Source organism: Equus asinus, chromosome 3, assembly GCF_041296235.1.
Source record: "Equus asinus isolate D_3611 breed Donkey chromosome 3, EquAss-T2T_v2, whole genome shotgun sequence".
Classification (NCBI taxonomy): domain Eukaryota; kingdom Metazoa; phylum Chordata; class Mammalia; order Perissodactyla; family Equidae; genus Equus; species Equus asinus.
Window position 1 is genome coordinate 53,796,616 of NC_091792.1, and position 13,597 is coordinate 53,810,212.

The 13,597-nt window shown below is 34.9% G+C and overlaps 1 protein-coding gene across 3 annotated transcripts in view; it reads right to left on the reverse strand.

The window, feature by feature from the left end:
• Positions 1-13,597, reverse strand: part of LOC106837751 (probable ATP-dependent RNA helicase DDX60) — a 223,710-nt gene that overhangs the window by 120,680 nt on the left and 89,433 nt on the right. The window contains exons 37-38 of one of the 3 annotated variants that reach the window (XR_006525509.2): positions 12,154-12,334; positions 11,404-11,540 (exon numbers count right to left, since the gene is read on the reverse strand). The exons of 1 other annotated variant lie outside the window; for it this stretch is intronic. Coding sequence is in view for 1 of the 2 variants with exons in the window: in XM_014851438.3 (XP_014706924.3) it covers positions 11,441-11,540 (100 nt within the window). In the remaining variant the exon portion in view is untranslated. Of the gene's footprint in view, positions 1-10,810; positions 11,541-12,153; positions 12,335-13,597 lie in introns of those variants that run through there. One more of the 3 variants, XM_014851438.3, reaches the window with a different exon arrangement.

Here is a 13,597-nt window from a genome sequence, read left to right on the forward strand (position 1 = left end):
GAGAGTGGAATGATATATTCAAAATACTGAAAGACAAAAATTATGTGCTAAGAATACTCTATCCAGTGAAATTATCCTTTAGATATGATGGAGAAATAAAAGCTGTCCCAGGAAACAAAAGCTGAGGGAGTATATCACCACTAGACATGCCTTCCAAGACATGTTCAAAGGAGTGCTCCTACCTGAATCAAAAAGGCAAAGGTTTACAAAGCTTTGAGCAAGGAAATAAATACAGAGAGAATCAGAAAACTGCAGCTCTGTGTCAGAATATGTTAGTAAAAACTTAATTATAACATAAAGGATAAAGGTAATAAAACACCAAAAATAACTATAACTGCTTCAATTTGGTCACAAAATCACAAAACAAAAAAGAATAATTTGTGACAACATAAACATAGAAAGGGAAGAGGACAGGGACAGAACCTGCATAGGCTAATGAAGATAAAAGACTATCAGAAAAAGGACTCTCTCATATATAAGATCTTTTATATAAACCTCATGATAACCACAAAAATAAAAGCAGAGCAAAGTCACAAATCATAAATAAAGAGAACACCATTACAGAAAACCACCAAACTGAAATGGCGTACAGAAATACAAGAACAAAGAAACAATGGAAATATAGAACAACTGGCAAACAAAAGATAAAATGGCAGTATTAAGACCTCATATATCAATAATCACTCTAAATGTAACTAGATTGAACTCACTGTTCAAAAGACACAGAGCAGCTGGATGGATTAAAAAAGAAGACCCAACAATACGCTGCCTATAGAAAACACATCTTAGCTCTAAAGATAAACATAGGCTCGGAGTGAAGGGATGGAAGATGATACTCTAGGCAGATGGCAAGCAAAAGAAAGCAGGTGTAGCCATAATTAGATCAGATAAAATAGACTTCGAGATAAAAAAAGATAACAGGAGACAAAGATAGGCATTATATAATGATAAAAGGGACACTCCACCAAGAAGACATAACACTTATTAATACATATGCACCTAACACAAGAGCACCAAAGTATATGAAGCAACCAATAAGAGATCTAAAGGGCGAAATTGACAGCAATGCAATGATAGCGGGGGACTGTAACATCTCACTTACGTCAATGGATAGATTATCCAGACAAAAAGTCAAACACTAGACCAGATGGACTTAATACATTCTTCTAAAGTACACATAGAACATTCTCAAAGATAGACCATATGCAAGGAAAAAAAGCAAGGCTTAATAATTTTAAGACGATTGAAATTATATCAAGCATCTTTTCTGCAAACAATGCTATGAATCTGGAAATCAACTATAAGAAAAAAGCTTGGAAAGTCACATATATGTGGAGACTAAACAACATGCTTCTGAACAATGATTTGATGAATAAAGAAATCAGAAAATACCTGGAGACAAATGAAAATGAAAACACAACATACCAAAACTCATGGGATGCAGCAAAAGTGGTACTAAGAAGGAAATTTATAGCAAAACAGGCTTACCTCAAGAAACAAGAAAAATTTCAAATAAAAAAGCTTACCTTATACCTAAAAGAACTAGAAAAGAATAACTAAGAAATCCCAAGGTCAGTAGAAGGAAGGAAATAATAAAAACAAAATCATAGGAGAAATAAAACAGAGTCTAAAAAGACAGTAGAAAGGCTCAGTGAAATTAAGAGCTGATTCTTTGAGAAGACAAACAAAATTGACAAATCCTTAGCCAGATTCACCAAGAAAAAAGAAAGACTCAAATAAATACAATCAGAAATGAAAGAGGAGAAATTCCAAAGGACACCACAGAAATACAAAGGATTATAAGAGAATACTATGAAAAACTATATGCCAACAAAATGGATAACCTATAAGAAAAAGATAAATTCTTAGAATCATACAACCTCCCAAAACTGAGTCAAGAAGAAGTAGACCGAAATCTGAATAGATTGATCATTATTAAGGAGATTGAAACAGAAATAAAAACCATCCCCATCCTACCAAACTTTCAAAGATTTAATTCCTATCCTTCTCAAACTACTCTGAAAAATTAAAGAGGCTTGGATGCTTCCTAAATCATTTTATGGAGACCAACATTATCCTGATACCAAAACCAGGAAAGGACAACACAAAAAAGGAAAATTATTGCCCAATATCTCTGATGAACATAGATGCAAAAAGTCTTCAACATAATTTTGGCAAATCAAATACAACAATATGTTAAGAGGATCATACAATGATCAAATGGGATTTATTCCAGGGATGCAGGGATGGTTCAACATCTGCAAAGCAATGTGATACATCACATTAACAAAATGAAGAATAAAAATCACATGATCATCTCAATAGTTGCAGAGAAATCATGTGACGAGATCCAATGTTCATTTATGATAACAACTCTCAATAAAATGGGTATAGAAGGAAAATGCTGCAACATAATGAAGGCCACATATGACAAACCCACAGCCAATATTATACTCAATGGTGAAAAACTGAAAGTCATTCCTCTAAGACAGGAACAAGATAAGGATGCCCACTCTCTCCACTCTTATTCCATATAGTACTGGAAGTTTTAGCCAGAGCAATTAGGCAAGAAAAGGAAATAAAAGGGATGCAAATTGGAAAGGAAGAAGTAAAACTGTCACTATTTGTGGATGACATGATTCTGTATGTAGAAAACCCTAATAAAGCCATGAAAAAACTATTAGAAATAATCAATTAATACAGTAAAGTTGTAGGGTAAAAAATCAACATACAAAAATCAGTTGCACTTCTATACATTAATAATAGAGCAGCAGAAAGAGAAATCAAGAATACAATCTCATAAAAGGAACCCTCATACACTGCTGGTGGGAATGCAAACTGGTGCAGCCATTGTGGAAAACAGTATGGAGATTCCTCAAAAAACTAAAAATAGAACTACCATACAATCCAGCCATCCCACTACTGGGTATTTATCCAAAGAGCCTGAAGTCAGCAATCCCAAAAGTCCTGTGCACCCCAATGTTTATTGCAGCACTGTTTACAATAGCCAAGACGTGGAAGCAACCTAAGTGCCCATCAACAGAGGAATGGATAAAGAAGATGTGGTACATATATACAATGGAATACTACTCAGCTGCAAAACAAAACAAAATCATTCCATTTGCAATAACATGGATGGACCTTGAGAGAATTATGTTAAGTGAAATAAGCCAGCAAGAGAAAGATAATCTGTGTATGACTCCACTCATATGAGGAATTTAAAACTATGGACCAAGAACAGTTTAGCGGATACCAGGGGAAAGGTGGGGTGGGGGGTGGGCACAAAGGTGAAGTGGTGCACCTACAACATGACTGACAAACATTAATGTACAATTGAAATTTCACAAGATTGTAACCTATCAATAACTCAATAAAAAAAAAAAGAATACAATCTCATTTTCAATTGCAATAAAAGGAACAAAATGCCTTGGAATAAATTCAACCAAGGAAGTGAAATATCATGCTAAGCAAAAAGTTTCAGTTTTACACTGAAAACTATAAGACATTATTGAAAGAAATTGAAGAAGACATAAAGAAATGGAAAGATATTCCATGCTCATGGATTGTAAGAATAAACATAGTTAAAATGGCCATACTACCTAAAGCAATCAACAGATTCAATGTAATCTTAGTAATAATCCCAATGACATTCTTCATGGAAATAGAACAAAGAATCCTAAAATACATATGGAGCAGCAAAGGGCCCAAATAGTCAAAACAATCCTGAGAAAAAAGAACAAAGTTGGAGGTATCACATTCCCTTAATTTAAAACATACTACAAAGCTATAGTAATCAAAACAGCATGGTACTGGTACAAAAACAGACAAACAGATCAATGGAACAGAATTGAGAGCCCGGAAATAAAATCACACTTCTATGATGTGTGATACTCTAGGCAGCAGCAAAAGAAAGCAGGTGTACCCATAATTAGATCAGATAAAACAGACTTCAAGATAAAAAAAGATAACAAGACAAAGCTTATCACTGATAAAGGAGTTTAGAACATACAGTGGAGAAAGGAAAGTCTCTTCACTCAATGGGGTTAGGAAAACTGGACAGCCACATGCAAAAGAATGAAAGTAGACCATAATCTTACACCATACACAAATTAATGCTAAATGTATTAAAGACTTGAATGTAAGATCAGAAACTATAAAAGTCTTAGAAGAAAATATAGGCAGTACATGCTCTGACATTGGTCTTTAGCAGTGTCTTTTTGAATACCATGTTTACTCAAGCAAGGCAAACAAAAGAATAAATAAACAAATGTGACAACATCAGACTAAAAAGCTTCACAGCAAAGGAAACCATCAACAAAAGGAAAAGACAACCCATCAACTGGGAGAAAATATTTGCCAATCATATAACTGACAAGGGGTTAATCTCCCAAATATATAAAGGACTCATACAACTCAACAACCTAAAAACAAACAATCTAATGAAAAAATGAGCAGATGATATGAACAGACATTTTTCCAAAGAAGATATACAGATGGCCAAGAGGCACATGAAAAGATGTTCAACATCACTATTATTAATTATTAGGGAAATGCAAATCAAAACCTCAGTGAGATATCACCTTACACCCATCACAATGGGCATAATCACCAAGAGAAGAAATAACAAGTGTTGCAGAGGATGTGGAAAAAAGGGAAACCTCATACACTGTTGATGAGAATGAAAACTGGTGCAGCCACTATGGAAAACAACATGAATATTTCTCAAAAAATTAAAAATAGAAATACCATACCATACAGCTATCTCACTACTGAGTATTTATCCAACGAACATGAAGTCAACAATTCAAACAGATTCACGCACCCTTATGTTCACTGCAGCATTATTCACAATAGTCAAGATGTGCAAGCAACCCAAGTGCCGATGTATGGATGAATGGATAAAGATGTGACACATACATATGGTGGAATACTACTCAGCCATAAAAACAACAAAATCATGCTATTTTTGACAACATGGATGGAATTTGAAAGTATCATGCTAAGAGAAATAAGTCAGACAGAGAAAGAAAATACTATATGATTCAACTCATATGTGGAAGGTAAACAAACATAGATAAGGAGAACAGATTAGTGGTTACCAGTGTAAGATTTGGAAGATGGGGGAAAAGGGTAAAGGGGCACATAAAAATGATGTGTTTGGTGATGAGCACAATGCAGTCTATACAGAAACTGAATTATAATCATGTACACCTGAAATTTCCACAATGTTAAAAGCCAATATGACCTCAAGAAAATTAAAGAAAAAAAATCCTAGACAGAGGAGCAATCCTCCTAGGTCTTCCTTCTTGCAAGAAAAAAACCCTAAACATAACACACAAACAAGAATCAGGACCTTGAGACTTGAGATATGACAATGCATTGAGTTCTCTGTGTTTCCTTACTGTGTCCCATATATCCAAAGCAATGTGAGGAAGGGTTAATCACCACTGTACTTTACTCTCCCCTAGTGTCAGTGGGGCCATCTAGCCACTCCCTGACTTGGCATTAATGAGAATAAACAAGACAGTGTGAGACTGAGCTAATTAAAACTCTGTTTTTACCTCGTTCCCTTGTTCATTTGTGTGCTTAATGGGGAGAGCAGCTGAGCCATCCAACATCAGTGAGCAAGAATGAGGTGGTGCAGAGCAGGACTAATCAACTCTGCCCCAACATACATTCCCTGTTACAGCTGAGCTTCCATCCTCACCTTTACAGAAGAGCAGTGTGGATTGGTCTTCTGATTTCCCGCTCCCTGGCGTCAGGAAGGCCCAATAAGAAGTTCAGGATACACCCCACTGAGAGGTAACAAGACAGTAAAGACACTGCTCTACTTTCATCAGGGAGGTGTCAGAGGGACCGCCAGGGAAGCTGAACTTCAACAATGCCTCTATCTGCACAGAGGCAATGTAAGCCTGTGCTCATTTTGCCAGAGTGATGTCAGCAGGCCCCACAGGAAGCTGAACCTGGACCCAGTCTTCAAGCTACACCTCACCTCACCTTGCCTGATAAAAAAGTGTATTAAATAGGATCCAGAGTTCATCCAAAATCTAATCCAAACATCCAAAATGTTCAAATGTATTTAAAAGGATACAATAAAAAAATCATTCGTCATAACAATAATCAGGGAAATCAAAATTTGAATGAGAAAGACACAAATGCCAATACCAAGATGAAGCTGATGTTGGAATTATCTGACAGGAATTTCAAAGCATCCATCATTAAAATGTTTCAACAAGCAATAGCACATTTTCTTGAAACAAACAAAAAATAGAAAATCTCAGCAAAGAAATTGAAGTTATAAAAAAGAATGAACTGGAAATTATAGAATAGAAAAATACAAGAACAGAAATTTTTAAAAATTGCTGGATGAGTTTAATGGTAGAGTGGAGATGACAAGGGTTAGAATCAGTGAACTTGAGGAGAAATCAACAAAATTAATCAATCTGAATAATCACAGAGATAAATTAAACAGAAAAAGAAATGAATAGAGCTTTAGGGAACTATGAGACAATACAAAAAAGCTAACATTCCCATCATTAAAGTCTCAGAAGGAAGGAAAAAATGGGGGGCTGAAAAGATATTCAAAGAAATAATGGCTGAAAACTTTCCAAATTTAGGAAAAGACATACACCTACAGATTGAAAAAAGCCACATGAACCCCAAATAAGAAAAAGAAAGATATAAAGGAAACATCATAATTAAACTTCTGAAAACTAAAGACAAAGAAAAAAATATGAAAGCAGAGAAAAACAACCATAACCAATAGCAGAACATCAATTCAAATGACAGTGCATTTCTCATCTGAAACCATGAAGGCCAGAAGAAGAGGGCCAACATTTTTCAAGAATTGTAATTTTTAAAGATCTGTCAAGCATAAAAATGCTATATCCAATTAAAATATTATTCAGAAATGAAGGAGAAATAAAAACTGTCCATCGAAGAGAATTTGTCACTAGCAAACCTATCCATCAAAAATGGGTAAAGGAAGTTCTCTAAACAGAAAGGAAAGGATTACAAAGGAAAATTTGGAGCTTCAGAAAGGAAAGAAGAAAATCATAATGGGTAAAAATAGGGTTAACTATAATGGAATATTCTTCTTGGGAGCTTCTTAAATCATATTTGATGGTTGAAATAAAAATTTAAACATCATCTCATGTGGTGTTCGATTATATAGAGAAAACACTTAAGACAATTATCTTTTTTAAAAGTGAAGAGGGTAAAGGGTGCTAAGTAAAAGTAAGGTGCTAAAGCCTTGATAGTGGTAGTCTGTAGTAATTGCAATGACTAAGAAAACTATACAAAGTGATATACTCAAAAACACTATAAATAAATCAAGATGGAATCCAAAAATTTTCAGGTAATTCACAGAAAGGCAAAAAAAAAAAGAAACAGAAGAACAAGAAACAGAGGAAACATAAATATTAACAGCAGTTTTATTTTTAATAGCCCCAAAGTGGAAAGAACCCAACATCCTTCAGTGGATTGAATGGTTAAACAAACTGTGGAACATCCATATCATGGACTACTACTCAGCAATAAAAAGGAACACACTACTGATACATGCAACAACTTGGATTGGTCTATGGGAATTATGCTGAGTGAAAAAAAACAATCTCAAAGGATTACGTACTTTATGATTCTGTTTATATAAGTCTTGCAATGACAAAATTACAGAAATAGAGAATAGCTAGTGGTTGCCAGGGGTTAGGAATGGAGGGGGGGATGGGGTGGGTGGAATCAGATGGGAAGGAGAAAGGAGGAAGTGAGAGGGAGTGAGAGGGAGGTGGTTGTGATTATAAAAGTGCGAGAAGAGGGCTCTTTGTGGTAATGAAACTGTTCTGTATCTTGACAGTTGTGGTGGATACACACACCTCCACATGCAATAAAATTGCATAGAACCAAATACTCACACACAAATAAGTGCATGTAAAACTGATTAAATCTAAATAATGGATTAATTTTATAGCAATTTCCTGGTTCTGATATTGTACTATACTATAACTATGCAATATGTTACCATTTAGGAAACCGGGTAAAGCTATGTGGATTCTCACTGTATTCTTTCTTTTTCTTGATTATCTTTTTTTATTGAGATATAATTCACATATAACATTATATCAGTGTCAACTCTACAACACAATGATTCAATATTTGTATATACTGTGAAATGACCACTACAAAGATCACCACAATAAGCCTAGTGAACATCACCATGCGTTACAATTTTTTTTCTTGTGATGAAAACTTTTAGCACTTTCAAATATACAAATACAGGACTACTAACTATGGTCACCATGCTGAACATTACATCCCATAATTTATTTATTTTATAACTGGAAGTTTGTACTTTTTGACCCTCTTTACCCTGTTTCGCCCACTCCCCACCTCCCACCTCCGGCAATCACCAATCTCTTGTCTGCATCTATGAATACAGCTTTTGTTTTGCTTTGTGCTGTTTTCAGATTCTGCATATAACTGAGATCATGCAGTAATTGTCTTTCTCTGCCTGACTTATTTCACTTAGCATAATGCACTCAAGGTTCATCCATGTTGTCACAAATGGCAAGATTTCATTTTCTCCTCTAGACTTTTATTTAAAGCTACTTTCTGCAAATATGTAATAACTAATTCACCAACCACATCTTTCCAGATTTAGATTCCCTTTGCATAAAGGCAAAGAAATCCTACATTTCTTAAAGATATGCCTTGGTGAAGCGATCCCCAAAGTTATAGTTGGCTTTACCTAACCATTTAATGCACAAATATTCATTGATTTCATTCATATTGATGTGACATAGACTACAACACTTGATATTCACAGAAAATTAATCTTTTCTATTTTAAGGGATTTATTCACATAGGTTTAGTTTGTGCAGTTAATCACTACAAAATATATAACAAACATTAACTTTATTATCATCTCTGACTCTATTAAATTGTTTTGTGATAAGGTATCACCTAATTCAAGAACTAACTAAAAACTAAAAAGTAATTACTTTTCTTAACTTCATAGTCTCAATATTTTGGGCATAGGTATTATTGGGGAAATAGAATTAAAACCCAAATCTTCCCCCAACACAGAAATCCTCTCCACAAAGGTAGTGGAGAAATAAAACATCTTATGACCAAATAAGCATTGTGAAAATGTGATGAACATTACAGGAAATCAGCAATGAGATTGCAGAGACAGAGAGAAATCTCAGCCTTTTACATAGCCAAGTAGATACAATCCATTACACATGTTTTCAAGATAAACAATAACTAGTCCTCAAGTAAGAGACCTTGACAACACCATTTGCACACGATTTATCTTATTTGGTAATTGGGGTGACCATCTGTATTATCTAACTAACTTTATCCAGAGGAAAAGCAAACTTCTAATATCTTTATGATAGAAGGTAATTTTCCAACTTGGAGCAATTTGCCCACCAAAGTTAGGTTCCTACTCTCCCACAGAAACTTGGAAATAAAGGTGCTATTTCTCTCTCTCTCTCTCTCTCTCTCTCTTTTTCTTTATTCAGGCATAATTGACATAAAACATACTAATTCCAGGGGTACACCTTACCTCCTATGTTTTCTTCTAGGAGTTTTATGGTTTCAGGCCTTATGTTCAAGTCTTCAATCCATTTTGAGTTAATTTTTGCACATGGTGTAAGACAGTGGTCCAGTTTCATTCTTTTGCATGTGACTGTCCACTTTTCCCAATACCATTTATTGAAGAGATAGTCCTTTCCCTACTGTATATTCTTGGCCTCTTCATCATAAATTAAATGACTATATATACACGGGTGTATTATTTCCTATAACAGCATATGCATCTACAGTTCTCCCAAAATAAATTTTTTAAATAAATTCCTCTTCCAGAAGACCCTACACAAGCCCAATGCCAATATGATTTTTCCCACTCTTGGGGAAAAGATGGGAATAAATTATGGCAGTAAAAATGATTCTCTAGTAAATTTCATCAGGGTCTCTGTATATGTTTCTCAAAAAGAAAAATTTCACATTATTACAGCAAATGGAACATAAAATGCTTTGAGAGTTCCTATGCATACTCACACTTCATAAATTCTTTCAAGTTACTCTTTAAATTTGCTCCTAAAAATAAAAAAGGAGGCTTCCCATTAGACTCACCTCAAAGAGATTAGGTATAACTCTCTCTATACCTAATTACAGGAAATAATTAAAGGAATACCAGATTACAGGAAATAATCTTATTCTCCTCCTAAAACTTAGGGAGCCAGAACAGCTCAGTCATATGGAAAAAAATCTTAATGTCTCCATCATGGGGTGGAATGTAACATTATAATATAACAATATTGTGTATCATTGTTTTGAGTAGAGATTTAGGGACAATAGAAACCACTTTGGTTTCGAAGTTTCTTGGTGTTCAGGAACTACTGTAGTGCATGTTTTAAAATAATGAAAATTGGTTTAACCCAAAGAAAGTATAAATCTGTAACATGGCACATGCAATGATGGGTCAATCCCAGGGAACAGACTATTCTAGCTCCAGACAAGATGAACTACGGGTGTTTTTTTAAGCCAATACAATCTATGTATAAATAATGTCATACAAAAGATCATCTTTCAGTAAAACATCTCCATAGGAAGAGAAAGCAGACCTTTTGTGCAAAGGATGAAATGCTCTATTCAAGTTTATGATCCAAAATAGATTCTAGAACTGTGATCTGAGGCTTAGGCTAGGGAGGGAAAGTGATTATACATAAACTATTATATATACAATGCATATGTCTGTGCAAATGGATTGAAAGATGGATAGATTTAACACAAGGAGACAAACAGTAAATAGATTAAACCCATTTTATTTCTTTGTGTTTTCTAGTCACTTATATACAATTGAAATCAAGCCAAATCATCAACTATGTTTTATTTTAAAGCATCACAGAATTTATAACAAAATGCTCATTTATATTTTTTAAAAAGTAATTGAAGTTTACTAAAAGGTACTATTTTAACAGCCCTCTAAGTCACATAATCACATTTAAGTTAATTAGAGAGAATATTTTCAACTTCAAGACACTGCAATCATTTACTCTATCCTTACTAGACATTTTACAAATTATGACATTGAGGAGAAAAATGTTGAGAATGAAGTATTTGTTTCTGCCTCACAGAGTAAAAATTGGTCTTCAGTCACATACAAAATCCTTACATTTTCTCAATATATCTGCAAACTAGCTGAGACATAAGCATTATTACCCAACTATATGAAGAAACCAAAATTCAGAGATATTAAATAACTCATCCAAGGCTACACATTAGAGAATACGGCAGATTTGATCACAACTCTGTCTCCAAAGTGCTTGCTCTTTCCACTTCAAATATATGTATTTCTGACAAAAAGCATGAGAATCGCAAAATATGATGTGAAAAAGGCCCATGGCAACATCTGAAGTGGTTTGGATAGACTTCATTTTTAGACTTTGTTAAGTTTTTCAAAAAAGGTTTCACTCAGTTGTTCAAATGCTAAAACCACGTTGTCTTCTTCATTTTCACATAGTTCACGCAAGGAAATACTGTAAATGGAAATGTATATGTATGAAAAGAACCCATTTTAGTGAGAGTCAGTATTATAAGAAGGACTTTCCCCAGGCAGGCAGAATTAAGTGAATCCCACTAGATGATGAAATGTTAACAAAATATGAAGAATAATGATAAGAAACATATTAATCTCAAAACATCTCATACAGAAAAATAAAATAAAGATAACAAGACACCTCTCATGCAATTTCTCTCCATGTCTATTGCTAAGAGGATTTTAAAGGCCACCAAATTCCATGTAACATGATCCCACCTCCCTTCAATAGACTCAACACAAATTCCCTTTCTTTTGTCCACATCTCTCTTATAGAGCCATTTTGTGTTTTTTTCTGCTACTGTGTCCAACATACACTGGAACCCACAGGCAACTACTTCTATGAAGAGTAAAATATTCTTTTCTTTACCTAGATGTGTGCGAAAATGAAAAAAACAGGTGTGGTAAACAGATTAAACGCCCTCCAAAGATATTTACATCCAACTCCCCAGAAATTTAAGAATATGTTGGGTTACATGGAAAAGGAAAATTAAGGTTACATGGAAAAGGAGAATTAAGGTTACAGATGGAACTGACATTGCTAATTAGCTGACCTTGAGAAGGGGAAATTATCCTGTATTATCCTGGTAGGCCCAGTGTAATCTCAAAGGTCCTAATAAGTAGAAGAGGCAGGCAGGAAAGAGCTAATGTCAGATGATGCAATCTGAGACTCTATCCATCAATGCTGGCTTTGAAAGCAGAAGGGGGCCACCATCACAGTAATGCCAGCAGCCTCTAGAAAGTGAAAAAGACAGTAAAATAGATTGCCCTTTAGCCTCCAAAAATGAATGCGACACCTTGATTTTAGCCCAGTGAGACTCAGTTTGGACTTCTGATCTCCAGAACTGCAAGACAATGAATTTGTGTTGGTTTAAACCACTGAGTTTGTGGTGATTTGTTATAGCAGCAATAAGAAACTAACATTATATGGAAAGAGAAATCCAAGAATGGATAATGCAGCTAGGCTGATCAAGGACTGAAAACAATCAGGACCTGACATTTTATCAGCCTTTTGAAATTCATTATCCACTATGGTTCCACTAGAGTTCCAGTGGCTTCATTGACTTTCCACCATGGATGACCAGATATGTATCTACAACACTGAATTTCCTCCTGGTTACAGACCTATAGTTGTGACTACCACACATTTCCTCCTGAACGTTAGCCCACAGATGTTACACGACATGTATAAACTCTAACTCACTATTTTTGGTTCCCAGACCCCAAAGCTCAACCTCACTCCTATGTTTCCTATGTATCATTAACTAAAGTAGAAACTTTGGTATCTTCACCAATTCTATGAAGTTTACTGACAACTTCTTTCAACTCTATCCCATAGGTATTTCTCTAACCAGTCTTCTTCATCATTACTTCTGTTTCCTTAATTCAGACCCTCTATCCCTCTCACTTGCATGACTGTTTCAGCCTTTGAGTATCTGCCATACATATAAATCATACACATGTCTGTCACATATAAACCATAGACCCATATCACACTCATGCTTAGGCACTGTCTACACATTGCTCAAAATATTAAGCCCAAACTCCATAATGTGACAATTAAGACCCTTTCTGATATATATCCAAATTGCCTTTAAAGTTGCTTTAAGCAACTCAGCATCCTCCACATCCCCATCACAATCCTCATATTCTACATGCCACCATAGTGAGTGTGAAGCCTATCCCTATATATCAGGCCCTTTCTCATTTGTGTCCTTTGAAAACACTATTCTCTCTACCCCATCTTTAAGACTTAGTCAAAAAACTACTTGCTTTGAGAATCCTTCTCTGAATCCAAGGTAGAGAGTAAGTCACCCCCTTATCTGTCATCCTGGCACTTACTACCATTGTAATATCCACAAGTGAGCTTCCTCTCACTACCCTATAAGATTTTTATAAAGCAAGGATAGATTCAATGATTCTCTGTATCCCAAGTGCTTAGAAGTATGCCTCAAACCAATAATACTTCAATGGTATTGTTGAATGAATGAGCCCAGC